The following is a 15669-nucleotide window of genomic DNA, read 5'->3' as shown; positions in this document are numbered from 1 at the left end:
TAGAGCTGTGTTGACTGGACTTGATAAAAAGACACTGGACCCACACCAGCAGATGACAAGGCTTTCCCAAACCATCACTGACTGTGGAAACCTCACCCTGGACTTTAAGCAGCTTGACTTTCGTGTCTCTCCGCTCTTCCTCCAGACTCTGAGATCTTGATTTCCAAGTGAAAGACAAAATTTGCATGCATCTGAAAAGAGGACTTTTCCTGGGCAACAGACCAGTACTTTTCCTCTTCAGCCAAAGCACAGATGCTTCTAACGTTGCTTTTGGTTCAGGAGTGGCTTGACACATGGAGTTCAAGAGGTGTAGCCCATGTCATGCAGACGTCTGTATGTGGTGGTTCTTGATGCTCTGACATCAGCCTCAGTCACCCTTGTTTGACAGTCGTCTCAAGGCTGCGGTCATACTTGTGCACCTTTACCAGCCACATTTTCCCCATCCGCTTAACACTATTAATATACCTAGACACTGCACTCTGAGAGCATCCAGTTTCATTTGCAATTGCCTCCTTATAAAGGGGTTCCAATGGTGGTCTTATGCACAACCATCAAGTCAGCAGTCCAACCCATGATTTAGAAACTTAAGCCAGACTGAGACAGTTTCAAGGCTTTGCATTAATTAGTGGACTAGATTGAGACACATGGAGCTGACCATGTTGAACTTTTGTCATGAAATATTCTGATTTAGTGAAATACTGGATTGAGTTTGTCATCTTTAATCCATAATCACTCAAACGGAATGGAAAGGCTTATATTTCACTATGTGTGTCGTGAGCTAATATAACACACAAGTTTCACTTCATGAAACAAATTATTAAAACAAATGGACTTTTCCTCGATATTCAACATTTTTGGGTCAAATCTGTAGAAAGATCATAGAGTTTAAAATAAATCTCTGTTAATGAACAGTTTCTGTATTTAGTGATTCACAAGTGTTTATTTGCGGTTATGAATCGCATTATGGGATGTTCATCTCCTTTTACATTAAACACTTAAATTTAAACAAATTATTCCAAATATTTCATAGTTTGCGACGGCCCGAGACCCACAAGCTCACTACTGCCACCTGCTGTGAGTTCTGAGCGGTGAGAGTGCTCACTACAGAGTGTAGGATGTCAGATGTTTCCCGTGCCGCCGTGCGTAGTTGTGTAGTGGACCCAGAATGGGTCCACTAAATTGATGGCCTCGTCCCGGAAGTGTTTAAAAAGATGGTTTATTTACAAGGATAATGTAAAACAGTCCAGTGAAGATAAATGTACAGTGACCTATTTCCCAAAAAGGTATGTACAAAAAAAAACTAAGTAACAACTCAAATAAATAATACAAAATACGATATATACAACACAAAACAATATATCTACAATATATTAGAGAGAAACTTATCTACGTCACACAGACACTAGATAACAGGGGGGGGGTTGCTTCCGGTCCTGCCACAACACGCTCGCTAGCCAGGTAAACTGACACCGTTTCTGAGTCTGCCATCTCCTCTTAAAGGCTAGACTCCGCCCCCTTTTTTGGAGCATGCCATAAACGGGTAATTTCAGGTAAATGTCTACATTACAACATTAAACATTTAAATGTGGCATTGCTAAATATAAAGCACACAGCTACTCATAAGATCTAACATCCATACATAAATAAACAAACAACAGAGGTTTAATGTAATAAATCACTCCTCTACAACGCTGGCTGTACCCTAAAAAAACAATTGGTACGGTTGGCGCTTCAGTGCTTAGTGCCGCCATGGCGCGGCCCGTGACATCATAAGCCGGCGCCATTTTCTCGCTCGGCAACTAACTTATATATATATTTTGGGTTTCTCTAGATTTTTTCTCTTCTTAAAATGTTTTAAAATATCTTCCCTATAACAAATATATTTGTGTGTACTCGTGTTTAGATAAAAAAAATTAAATTAGATTTTTTTGTTATATGAAATACTACATAAAACAATCCCTTGCTCTGTTAAACATCACACATATTTGGAAAAACAGGGAGGGAGGGAGGGAGAATAATTTATTTTGGAGCCAAAACAAGTACTAGAGCGACACCTTGTGGTAGAACTAAACACAAAAGCATGTTGCTGATCAAGAAAAACAAGCCCACTCTTGTCTTAAAATGTTTATTACGGATCGACCCACTTGAGTGTGAATAAATAATGAGAAAATATTCATTATTAGGTGTACTGTGTCTTTAAGAAACTGAATGCTTTGCACTGATCATCCATGTGAGTAAACTAAGACACAAGTGCATTCCTGGTGAAGTCTTTGTGTAATGGTTTGGCATTTCCTCCCAGCTCTGTAAATAGACTAGCGTTCAGTTAACGGCAGCACATCAGCTGAACGCTACAGTGATTGTATAATCTGTTAGTAAAAAAATACACTTTTACAAAAAAAAAGAGAGAAAGCAAAAGGCAAAACAAGTGTCTCTTAGTATCGGCAGAGCGGAGCGCATGTTTGGTCCACAGTCCATCATAGATGAGCTCATATAAAACCAAAACTAAAACTAAAACATGCCATATTCTTCAAAACTCTGCGAGTGGATGTGTTCGTCCTGATATCGCTGTGGTTTGTTTGGCACGCCACATTAACACTGCTCACATTTGGCCTTTGAATCAGTCAGAATCCAGATGAAGATGCTCAAAACAGAAAGGTTTGATCCTCTAGTTTAATTGTCAGCATCATCTTCTGAGGAGAGGAAGTGTGATCCTGCTAAAAGCTCCTCCTGATGTCCATCATTAGTAAATCTACAGAGATCTTCATGTTGCTTTAAGAGTGTTAAGTTCAGTCTCTGGCTCACGTCAGTTCAGTGGCGTTCTGTCCATTGGCTCTCTATAAGTGTGTGTGTGTGTGTGTGTGTGTGTGTGTGTGTGTGTGTGTGTGTGTGTGTGTGTGTGTGTGTGTGTAGAGTCCATCAGCAGCATTTCTTCTTGCGTTTGTTGCTCTTACTCAGTTTGACGACTTCACTTTGCTGCTGTTGTTGTTGTTTGGCTACAGACTCTTTCCGGGCCTTCAGGACCAGCTCGGTGATGCAGTTGAACATCTGAGACACATACACAGATGCACACACACAATAACAACAATGAAACGCAACATAACAAACACACACAACAGCTTTCACAACTCTAGATGCTTCCTAAAAAAATACAAGGAGCAAATTGTATATTTCCATGTTCTCGATATATTATTATAGTGTTTTTAAATGTTAAAACTTTGTATTATTTACTTTATTTTATTGCATTTTTTATTCTGGTTTAAATTGTAGCTGGTTTTAGCGATTCTGCAGTATGCTGTTGTGTTATAATAAAGATTTTTTTTATTATGGTTTATTTATTTGCAATTTTCATTTTAATTTTAATTAATTTTCACTTAATTTTAGTTTGTATTTTGCCATTTTTATTATACATTTTTTATTTCTATTTAATAATTGGGTCGTTTTAGTTATTTGTGCAGCATATAGCGTCTGCTTTTATTAAAGGGCAAAATTGTATTACAAATAACATATGAATGTATTTATAAATTATACATTTAAATATAAGAATTCTTGTGCTGTGAAGTAAAATCCAGCATTGTGTTTTGTGGTAAATGATGCCATTATTAATGTGAGACGAAGAAGATACAAACGCAAACCTCTCTTATACTCGGATATACCAATACTTCAGAGCTCCACTTTATCTGAAGCACTCAAGTGTAAACGGAGAGCAAGACGTGACCAGAAGAGGGCGCGTGTGACGTAGTGAACCCAGAGTCGGCCCACTAAGAGGCGTGGGAGGCCTTGTCACCACAATAAACCAAAAAAAACAAACAAACCCAATGGCAAGAATCCAAACACAATGGCCTGACCCTGAAGTGTGTGTGTGTGTGTGTGTGTGTGTGTGTGTGTGTGTGTGTGTGTGTGTGTGTGTGTGTGTGTTTTTGCGACATATCAGGACACAAGTCTGTATAGTGACATAGGTATGACACAGCTATTACAAAAAGGAGGTGAAATATGAGGACATTGGTGACGTCCTCATTTCTCAAAAAGCTTCTAAATCACAATGAATGAGTTTATTCAGAGAGTAAAGCTGTACACTGTCTCCTGTGATGGTTGGGTTTACGGGTAGGGTGGGGTGAGGCCAATACAATGTGATGTTTTATAAACAAATTTCAGGAGGAGCACACGCAGACGTTTCAGTATCAAATACGTCATTGACAATTATTATATTCTCCAATCAGTTCTTGACCAAACCCCTATCTATATACACCAAAGCTGTCTTACCTGCAGCATCTCACGACTTTAGCATCCCTCCACCACCCCGTCACCTCACCTCTTAAGTATTACAATCCCGGGGGGAGCGTTCTGGGGCCGGGCTAGATACTTCGCTCGAATCCCAATTCCTCTCTGTTTCCTGATAAGGGGAATAACTCGAGTTTGGGTGTCTCCCCGAGCTCAGAGCCCTCTCCCCGCACAGCACGCCAAATACGCCTTATTCTGAAACGATTGCAAGTGTGAACTCGTGAAACATTATTTGGACGGTATAAAATGAATGGAAACCTATGTAATGTACCCATTTTTCACAAAAACAAACGTGTGTGTGTGTGTGTGTGTGTGTGTGTGTGTGTGTTTTTCTTTTTTTTTGCATTTTCCATTCTCATTGCAATTGTAGGAGGTTTTAGTCATTTATTTGTAAATGTCTGTGTTTTATTTCAATTTTAATTAACTAAAACTGAAAACTTCCCCATCATTTACAAGTTCTACAGTTTTCTGAGTTTCTTTCTTCTGTCGAACACAAAACAAGAAATTCTGGAGAATAGTGGACAAAAGCAGCCAATAACATCAACAGTAGGAATAAAATATACAATGGAAGTCAATGTCTGTTTTTCCCAGCAGTCTTCAGTGTATCTTCACCAGTGTTCAACAGAAAACAGAAACTTAAAACAGGTTTTGAAACAACAGGTGAGTCCATGACGGCAGAATGCTGATTTTGTCTGAATTGTGTGTTTAATGTGATGAATGTTCGCTAGTCTCTGTAAAGCCAGACTCACGTCCTCCACATTGAGGTTCTCTTTGGCGCTGGTCTCGAACAGTCGGATGCCCATCTGCTCTGCAAGCTTCTGCGCATCGTTGGTCTCCACCACTTTAGAGGCCGGATCGTCGTTCTTATTACCCACTGAACACAGGAAATACACATTACAGACAAAAACACAACATCTGTTCACAGCTGTGTGTTTCTCATCAGCAGAAGTGATCATAGGAGAGTACAGCAAATCATTTATTTACAATCCAGTTAGCTGAAACTCGCTCAGCTGGGCTGTTTATAAGCTGATATTAGGGTTGGGAGATGTCGACCAATTTGGCATTGTACGATGTCTAATGTAAAACACTGCAATGGATGATGAGGTGAGGATCCACATGCAGGTTTATTAGAATGGTCAGACAAGCAGTGGTCAATACAGGAGCAAGCAGATGTATAAGGGCAATCCAGAGTCGTAGTCAAAAGGCAGGCAGAAGGTCAGAAGGCAGGCAGTGAACAGGAAGAAACAAATAAACAAAGCAAAGGATCAATAACACGCCAGAGGCAGACAAAGGAAACGCCTTGTAATGTCACTGTAACAGATAACAAGACTCAGCAATGAGTGTCTCAAAGTGAGCTGTATATATGTGTGTGTAATCAGTACTTGAGGAGCATCAGCTGTGTGTATGCAATCAGTCAGGATCTGGAACCTGTGTGTGTGGAGCATGACTGGTTCTTGTAGTCCATTCACCAGCAGATTTGTAGTTCATGTGAATGTAAGTGTTTACCAGCGACCTCTGGTGGTTAGATCGCTGGTGATCATGACAGTAGCCTACCGTTTCAACAAGCTGACCAGCATTCTCTTAGATTTACCCAAATCATAAATAAGTAAAGATGAGTTACACACAAATGACCACCTGTCAATCACTTTTTCTGCGGGACTCTGGCATGAGTAGGCAGAGTGATCTGTGGCGTTATAATGGCGTCCACAAACCAACAGGAACCAACCAGCAGTATTTGAGGTTTACACTAAGTACAAGCGTTAAAGTGAAAGATTGAAGCAGTGTACTGACACTGTGACATGTTACCTGATTCACAAGACTGAAGAGTCGTTAAATAAAGACAAGATTAACTAAAGATCACGTTTAACAACCATAGTGAGACGCCATCCAGCGATACATCCTTGATAAACTGTCTGACGTGCACTGCTCTCTGGGGTTTTGTGCTCAAATCACCCAATGACTGCCTGGAGCTCAGACGTGTGCGTATGCTGTAGCGCATGACAGAGAGTGTGTGTGGTCACGTGATGTGTTTTCAGCAGTATAGTGTGGAAGCAGGGCTTTTCAGAAATGCTAGGTGAAACGCCAGTGTGGATGTGGATCGTTTTCACTCTCAGGGTATATACAGAACATATTAAGTCGAATTTAATACCTTTTACTCCCTTTTTAATACCTTCAAAAATGTTTAATACCAGCACGACTTTGAGCTGCAACTGTAGTGGCGTAAATGAAATATCTTTCCAAATGGAATAACATATTGCACATGACATATACATTTAGGTAAAGCAGCGGGAATAATCAAGATGTCACAATAAAGCTGTCAATAGTTTTTAATCAATGTCAAAAAGTAACAATAGGGTGTATGCAGAAGGACTTTTAGTTTGTCAGTAACCTGGGTCAAGCGTTTCCTGTGAACTGTATGCAATTGCAAAATCGGCACGTTTAAGGTCTGTTTTCTTTAAAAATCAGAGATCTCCAGTGATATCCGAGTTAAAGTGGGTCTCAGAATGTACAAGAAGCACTGCATTAAATTAAATTTCCCCCACCATGTCTTTAAATTATGAACATTTATTTTACCTCAGTATATTCAGGGTAAGCGCTAGCCGATTCTGACAGGCGCGTGCGAATAAACGGCTTTTCATCTCGTTTTACGCTTGAGCAGCTAAATGAATGCTGAAGTCTATTTAACTGATTGTATTTTAATTACTTTACAACATCGATGCTGTAAAACCATATAAAGGACTGTATAAAATGGAAAAAAGTCACATTAACCGTTCACCGGATGTTTATCAGTATGGGAAGTGTGGCGAGTGTGCCAATGCAGCGTCGCCACAAGTCCAAACTATAAACACCTGTCACCTCATCAGCACCGATCACCTGCAGCTCATTAGGAAGGGAGCATATAAACAGAGAAAGAGAAGACACAGAGGGGGCTTGATCTCCCCCGGGAGGACACGCTAATGCTTCTTTCTCTGGTTTCCCCAGCAGATAGCAGTGGCTAGACCGGCATCTCAGATTCATACCCAAGATCCAATACTTCACCAACCCAGAGGATTTTTCCTCAATATCCAGCTAAGAGACTCCTACCTGCAATGATTCCCTTTCCCCACCTCCTTGCCCAGCACTGTAAATAAATCACCCTCTGGGTTGTTAAACCTTATCTGTTTGTCTGCTCATGTTTTATCCCTCGTCTCGCCACAGAAGAAGCACTAGCTCTGCATATATCCTATTGCATAACAATAGCCACTCTCCTAAAAACAGTTTGGTACGGTTACAGTTGTTTCTCACAAACCGCTTCTAGGCCCGTAATTGTCGGCACGGTTAGACAATCGTGCTGAACTGTGTCGATAGATTCTGTGTGTTGACGTCACAGCTCTGTTGCCAAGCTACTACTAGTGTTGCCAGATATAGCAGACTTTTTCCAGCCCAAAAGCTGTCCAAAACCCGCCCAAAAAAACGCCCGAAATAATAGATTAATATTTTATTTATTTTTATTTGATTTAAATCTAGATTAACCTAATTACTTTAACTGTCAAAATTTAACCATACAGCAAACAAACACCAGCAGTCACAGAACCACAACATAACCGGATCACATTGAAACACTGCCCCCCTCTCTCACACACACACTGCACTTCAGATTAGAGTATGCTTTACTATCAGAATGGGGTATAAAATGTCAGGCCTTCATTTGATTCAGTTTGAGTGATTATGGATTAAAGATGATAAACTCATATCCAGTATTCCACTAAATCAGAATATTTCATGTGACCCTGTGCAAAAGGACCGCTGATGTCTAAGTCCCGGATGACACCAACCAATCAGTGTGCACAACGCAACACAGCATCATCGAGGTGGGCTGAGCAAAGAAATAGTTGAGAGATAACGCTGGATAACACACCTGCTATCTAACTCACTCGGCAAAAAGGGACATAACAGGCACTGGTGGTATACTGTGTTACAGTGTGCGTGTCTTAAAAGTAAGTGATCACTGTTTATAAAGTTATTATCGACAGAAGATCAGCTGTTGTTCTTCTCATACTACCTGTAGCAGCTTGTTAGCACAATACTGCTTGTATTACCTGCTTAAACTCGGGAATTATCAAGTGTTTAAGTACAGACCCAATAAAAAAAGGATCTTAAACACATGTCGGCCTATTGAAAAGTGTGTTAATGTACTGTATTATGTCCTCAGAACTTTGATGGGCCTCCTTTTGCACTTTTACAAGGCGGTGTGGCATGGAGTCGATCAGCTTTTAACACAGTTGACGTGTTATGGTAGCCCACATTGCTTTGATATCGGCCTTCTGCTCATCTGCATTTAAGGGTCTCTGTTTCCTTATCCTCCTTTTGACAATAGCCTATAGATTTTCAATGGGGTTTAAGTCAGGTGAGTTTCCTGGCCAATTAAGAATAGGTACACCACGGTTCTTAAACCAGGTACTGGTAGCTTTGGCATTGTGTACCAACTTAAGTCCTGCTGGAAAATAAAATCATCATCTCCAAAGAGCTTGTCTGCAGCAGGAAGCATGAAGTGCTCTAAATCATCCAGGTATAGATGAATTACTGGTTTGTAAACAATCAGGATGCGCGCGCAGCGAGGTTGCAGGAAAACAGGAGCGCTAGCATTTACAGAGAGGGAATGACATTTGATGCGCTACAGAGTTTGTTATTGTATTAAAGATAAGTTATATTGATTACATATTACATATATTATTTACATAATGCTTTCAGTGTTTTATAACAGCTGGTCAGCCTGTGATAAGCAGTTATTCTGCAAAATCAACAAAGTAAGCGGCGTTCATCTGACAGGTCCATTTGCTATAGCCTCCTCCGAATGAAAATTGGATAAGACGAAATGGCAAAGCATCCAGCCCCAAATATACACTCTCATTGAAGCTCCAAGTGGTTTTACAAGAAAAAAGTTAAAGGCCTACAAGTCTTAAGATGCCTACAATTGTGTTCTGTGGTCATGTGCAGGAAATAATGCTCCATGATGACCAGGTTCAACACTATGTAGAGCTAAAAACCAAGGATCTGCCTAGCCAAACACAAGGAAAGAAGATGGAGCTGTACAAGGCCTGGGTAATCATCAACAAGCAAAACAACTGCATTCTGACAGAGAACTGCAGCTGTACGGCAGGGTATGTGAACACACATGTTCACAGTTCATTCTGAGCACTCAGTGTCCGCAGTTTAATTCACCATATTGAACTGTTTCTGCTGAAATCATTTCTGAAACCAAAAACGAGTGATGTGTCTGATTCAGCATAGCGTGAACTCACCTGATATATAATGAGAACTGCAGAGTCCAGCATTTTTAATGAGGTCCTCACTCCATTCAGCTCCCATTTAGCCAAAGACGTCTGTGATTGGCCTTAAAGCAGTGTGGTGTACAGTAAAAGTTAAGTTTTCTTTTTTTCAGCCGAATTTGGCATCCTACTGCACAACACCATATGTTTGCGGTTTAACACGTGAAACGTCATGTGTGACGTAGTAATTTCCCTATAGAGCTGCGTTGACTGGACTTGATAAAAAAACACTGGACCCACACCAGCAGATGACAAGGCTTTCCCAAACCATCACTGACTGTGGAAACCTCACCCTGGACTTTAAGCAGCTTGACTTTCGTGTCTCTCCGCTCTTCCTCCAGACTCTGAGATCTTGATTTCCAAGTGAAAGACAAAATTTGCATTGATCTGAAAAGAGGACTTTTCCTGGGCAACAGACCAGTACTTTTCCTCTTCAGCCAAAGCACAGACGCTTCTAACGTTGCTTTTGGTTCAGGAGTGGCTTGACACATGGAGTTCAAGAGGTGTAGCCCATGTCATGCAGACGTCTGTATGTGGTGGTTCTTGATGCTCTGACACCAGCCTCAGTCACCCTTGTTTGACAGTCGTCTCAAGGCTGCGGTCATACTTGTGCACCTTTTCCAGCCACATTTTCCCCATCCGCTTAACACTATTAATATACTTAGACACTGCACTCTGAGAGCATCCAGTTTCATTTGCAATTGCCTCCTTATAAAGGGGTTTCAGTGGTGGTCTTCTGCACAACCATCAAGTCAGCAGTCCAACCCATGATTTAGAAACTTATGCCAGACTGAGACAGTTTCAAGGCTTTGCATTAATTAGTGGACTAGATTGAGACACATGGAGCTGACCATGTTGAACTTTTGTCATGAAATATTCTGATTTAGTGAAACAATGGATTGAGTTTGTCATCTTTAATCCATAATCACTCAAACGGAATGGAAAGGCTTATATTTCACTATGTGTGTCGTGAGCTAATATAACACACAAGTTTCACTTTATGAAACTAATTATTAAAACAAATGGACTTTTCCTCGATATTCAACATTTTTGGGTCAAATCTGTAGAAAGATCATAGAGTTTAAAATAAATCTCTGTTAATGAACAGTTTCTGTATTTAGTGATTCAGAAGCGTTTATTTGCGGTTATGAATTGCATTATGGGATGTTCATCTCCTTTTACATTAAACACTTAAATTTAAACAAATTATTCCAAATATTTCATAGTTTGCGACGGCCCGAGACCCACAAGCTCACTACTGCCACCTGCTGTGAGTTCTGAGCGGTGAGAGTGCTCACTACGGAGTGTAGTGTGTCAAATGTTTCCTGTGCCGCCGTGCGTAGTTGTGTAGTGGACCCGGAATGGGTTCACTAAGAGGTGTGGGATACCAAACACCAATAACCAAAAAAAAACTAAAAGTTCTCAAAAACTGATGGCCTCGTCCCGGAAGTGTTAAAAACAAATACATTTATAGAGATGGTATACAAGTATATAACTTTACTCACATGGGAAGCGGAGGCCACGTGAATGGTTTGTGAGCACAATTAAGTGCACACAGCATCCCATATCATCTGGTAATTGTAAGAAATAAGTCCAAAAGGCAGCTGACTGCGTAAAGCCACATAAAACAACACAAAAATACGATGAATATGCAGAGATCAGTGGCTAATCTGCCGGATTCAGCTGAGGTGAAGAGACGGCGACCAGCCAGACCTAGCTGTCACTCAAGTGGCCACGCCCTTAATTATGAAAACTTAATATAACCTAATATAAAGGAAACGGATGAGTTATAAAAAAATTCACCCCCCTCACAGTTGTCATGGAGGGTAATATTAGCTATATGAACCCAAATCGTTCTTTGTACCAGGCTGTAAACACCTTTTTTTCTGCTGTAAAGTTGGCCATTCTAACAGTGGGCTCAATTGCAACTTGCTCTGTTATGGAGCCAGGACTAGCGGAATTTTGATGAATTGCAGTTTCAGTTACTTCCGTATTGGCTTCCCGAGAGAGAGCGGGAGGTTGCAGCTTGGGCTGTACCCTAAAAAAAACAATTGGTACGGTTGGCGCTTCAGTGCTTGGTGCCGCCATGGCGCGGCCCGTGACATCATAAGCCGGCGCCATTTTATGGCTCGGCAACTAACTTATATATATTGGGTTTCTCTAGATTTTTTCTCTTAAAATGTTTTAAAATATTTTCCCTATAACAAATATATTTGTGTGTACTCGTGTTTAGATAAAAAATGTTAAATTAGATTTTTTTGTTATATGAAATACTACATAAAACAATCCCTTGCTCTGTTAAACATCACACATATTTGGAAAAACACATTATTTTAAAGAAGGGCGAATAATTTAGTTTGGAGCCAAAACAAGCACTAGAGCGACACCTTGTGGTAGAACTAAACACAAAAGCATGTTGCTGATCAAGAAAAACAAACCCACTCTTGTCTTAAAATGTTTATTACGGATCGACCCACTTGAGTGTGAATAAATAATGAGTAAATATTCATTATTAGGTGTACTGTGTCTTTAAGAAACTGAATGCTTTGCACTGATCATCCATGTGAGTAAACTAAGACACAAGTGCATTCCTGGTGAAGTCTTTGTGTAATGGTTTGGCATTTCCTCCCAGCTCTGTAAATAGACTAGCGTTCAGTTAACGGCAGCACATCAGCTGAACGCTACAGTGATTGTATAATCTGTTAGTAAAAAATACACTTTTACAAAAAAAAGAGAGAAAGCAAAAGGCAAAACAAGTGTCTCTTAGTATCGGCAGAGCGGAGCGCATGTTTGGTCCACAGTCCATCATAGATGAGCTCATATAAAACCAAAACTAAAACTAAAACATGCCATATTCTTCAACACTCTGCGAGTGGATGTGTTCGTCCTGATATCGCTGTGGTTTGTTTGGCACGCCACATTAACACTGCTCACATTTGGCCTTTGAATCAGTCAGAATCCAGATGAAGATGCTCAAAAACAGAAAGGTTTGATCCTCTAGTTTAATTGTCAGCATCATCTTCTGAGGAGAGGAAGTGTGATCCTGCTAAAAGCTCCTCCTGATGTCCATCATTAGGAAATCTACAGAGATCTTCATGTTGCTTTAAGTGTGTTAAGTTCAGTCTCTGGCTCACGTCAGTTCAGTGGCGTTCTGTCCATTGGCTCTCTATAAGTGTGTGTGTGTGTGTGTGTGTGTGTGTGTGTGTGTGTGTGTGTGTGTGTGTGTGTGTGTGTGTGTGTAGTCCATTAGCAGCATTTCTTCTTGCGTTTGTTGCTCTTACTCAGTTTGACGACTTCACTTTGCTGCTGTTGTTGTTGTTTGGCTACAGACTCTTTCCGGGCCTTCAGGACCAGCTCGGTGATGCAGTTGAACATCTGAGACACATACACAGATGCACACACACAATAACAACAATGAAATGCAATATTACAAACACACACTCAGCTTTCACAACTCTAGATGCTTCCTAAAAAAATACAAGGAGCAAATTGTATATTTCCATGTTCTCGATATATTATTATAGTGTTTTTAAATGTTAAAACTTTGTATTATTTACTTTATTTTATTGCATTTTTTATTCTGGTTTAAATTGTAGCTGGTTTTAGCGATTCTGCAGTATGCTGTTGTGTTATAATAAAGATTTTTTTTATTATGGTTTATTTATTTGCAATTTTCATTTTAATTTTAATTAATTTTCACTTAATTTTAGTTTGTATTTTGCCATTTTTATTATACATTTTTTATTTCTATTTAATAATTGGGTCGTTTTAGTTATTTGTGCAGCATATAGCGTCTGCTTTTATTAAAGGGCAAAATTGTATTACAAATAACATATGAATGTATTTATAAATTATACATTTAAATATAAGAATTCTTGTGCTGTGAAGTAAAATCCAGCATTGTGTTTTGTGGTAAATGATGCCATTATTAATGTGAGACGAAGAAGATACAAACGCAAACCTCTCTTATACTCGGATATACCAATACTTCAGAGCTCCACTTTATCTGAAGCACTCAAGTGTAAACGGAGAGCAAGACGTGACCAGAAGAGGGCGCGTGTGACGTAGTGAACCCAGAGTCGGCCCACTAAGAGGCGTGGGAGGCCTTGTCACCACAATAAACCAAAAAAAACAAACAAACCCAATGGCAAGAATCCAAACACAATGGCCTGACCCTGAAGTGTGTGTGTGTGTGTGTGTGTGTGTGTGTGTGTGTGTGCGTGTGTGTGTGTGTGTGTGTGTGTGTTTTTGCGACATATCAGGACACAAGTCTGTATAGTGACATAGGTATGACACAGCTATTACAAAAAGGAGGTGAAATATGAGGACATTGGTGACGTCCTCATTTCTCAAAAAGCTTCTAAATCACAATGAATGAGTTTATTCAGAGAGTAAAGCTGTACACTGTCTCCTGTGATGGTTGGGTTTACGGGTAGGGTGGGGTGAGGCCAATACAATGTGATGTTTTATAAACAAATTTCAGGAGGAGCACACGCAGACGTTTCAGTATCAAATACGTCATTGACAATTATTATATTCTCCAATCAGTTCTTGACCAAACCCCTATCTATATACACCAAAGCTGTCTTACCTGCAGCATCTCACGACTTTAGCATCCCTCCACCACCCCGTCACCTCACCTCTTAAGTATTACAATCCCGGGGGGAGCGTTCTGGGGCCGGGCTAGATACTTCGCTCGAATCCCAATTCCTCTCTGTTTCCTGATAAGGGGAATAACTCGAGTTTGGGTGTCTCCCCGAGCTCAGAGCCCTCTCCCCGCACAGCACGCCAAATACGCCTTATTCTGAAACGATTGCAAGTGTGAACTCGTGAAACATTATTTGGACGGTATAAAATGAATGGAAACCTATGTAATGTACCCATTTTTCACAAAAACAAACGTGTGTGTGTGTGTGTGTGTGTGTGTGTGTGTTTTTCTTTTTTTTTGCATTTTCCATTCTCATTGCAATTGTAGGAGGTTTTAGTCATTTATTTGTAAATGTCTGTGTTTTATTTCAATTTTAATTAACTAAAACTGAAAACTTCCCCATCATTTACAAGTTCTACAGTTTTCTGAGTTTCTTTCTTCTGTCGAACACAAAACAAGAAATTCTGGAGAATAGTGGACAAAAGCAGCCAATAACATCAACAGTAGGAATAAAATATACAATGGAAGTCAATGTCTGTTTTTCCCAGCAGTCTTCAGTGTATCTTCACCAGTGTTCAACAGAAAACAGAAACTTAAAACAGGTTTTGAAACAACAGGTGAGTCCATGACGGCAGAATGCTGATTTTGTCTGAATTGTGTGTTTAATGTGATGAATGTTCGCTAGTCTCTGTAAAGCCAGACTCACGTCCTCCACATTGAGGTTCTCTTTGGCGCTGGTCTCGAACAGTCGGATGCCCATCTGCTCTGCAAGCTTCTGCGCATCGTTGGTCTCCACCACTTTAGAGGCCGGATCGTCGTTCTTATTACCCACTGAACACAGGAAATACACATTACAGACAAAAACACAACATCTGTTCACAGCTGTGTGTTTCTCATCAGCAGAAGTGATCATAGGAGAGTACAGCAAATCATTTATTTACAATCCAGTTAGCTGAAACTCGCTCAGCTGGGCTGTTTATAAGCTGATATTAGGGTTGGGAGATGTCGACCAATTTGGCATTGTACGATGTCTAATGTAAAACACTGCAATGGATGATGAGGTGAGGATCCACATGCAGGTTTATTAGAATGGTCAGACAAGCAGTGGTCAATACAGGAGCAAGCAGATGTATAAGGGCAATCCAGAGTCGTAGTCAAAAGGCAGGCAGAAGGTCAGAAGGCAGGCAGTGAACAGGAAGAAACAAATAAACAAAGCAAAGGATCAATAACACGCCAGAGGCAGACAAAGGAAACGCCTTGTAATGTCACTGTAACAGATAACAAGACTCAGCAATGAGTGTCTCAAAGTGAGCTGTATATATGTGTGTGTAATCAGTACTTGAGGAGCATCAGCTGTGTGTATGCAATCAGTCAGGATCTGGAACCTGTGTGTGTGGAGCATGACTGGTTCTTGTAGTCCATTCACCAGCAGAT

The 15669-nt window shown here is 40.3% G+C and overlaps 1 protein-coding gene and 1 long non-coding RNA gene across 2 annotated transcripts in view; both read right to left on the bottom strand.

Moving 5' to 3' along the window:
• Positions 1-2840: 2840 nt before the first annotated feature.
• Positions 2841-5190, bottom strand: LOC130228388 (uncharacterized). Its single transcript, XR_008837751.1, has 2 exons — positions 5028-5190; positions 2841-3045 (listed from the first exon to the last, which is right to left on the bottom strand). It is a non-coding gene; the product is annotated as an uncharacterized LOC130228388 (long non-coding RNA).
• A 6868-nt stretch (positions 5191-12058) lies between these two features.
• Positions 12059-15669, bottom strand: part of LOC130228770 (ras-related protein Rab-35-like) — a 33348-nt gene continuing 29737 nt past the window's right edge. Inside the window, exons 3-4 of the mRNA XM_056457207.1 lie at positions 14942-15066; positions 12059-12962 (exon numbers count right to left, since the gene is read on the bottom strand). Coding sequence (XP_056313182.1) covers positions 12834-12962; positions 14942-15066 — 254 coding nt within the window. The 3' untranslated portion in view covers positions 12059-12833. The remainder of the gene's footprint in view (positions 12963-14941; positions 15067-15669) is intronic.

The sequence above is a fragment of the Danio aesculapii genome, chromosome 5, assembly GCF_903798145.1.
Source record: "Danio aesculapii chromosome 5, fDanAes4.1, whole genome shotgun sequence".
Classification (NCBI taxonomy): Eukaryota; Metazoa; Chordata; class Actinopteri; order Cypriniformes; family Danionidae; genus Danio; species Danio aesculapii.
Note: the sequence above shows the minus strand (reverse complement) of the source record. Positions and strands in the feature narration are given on the sequence as shown.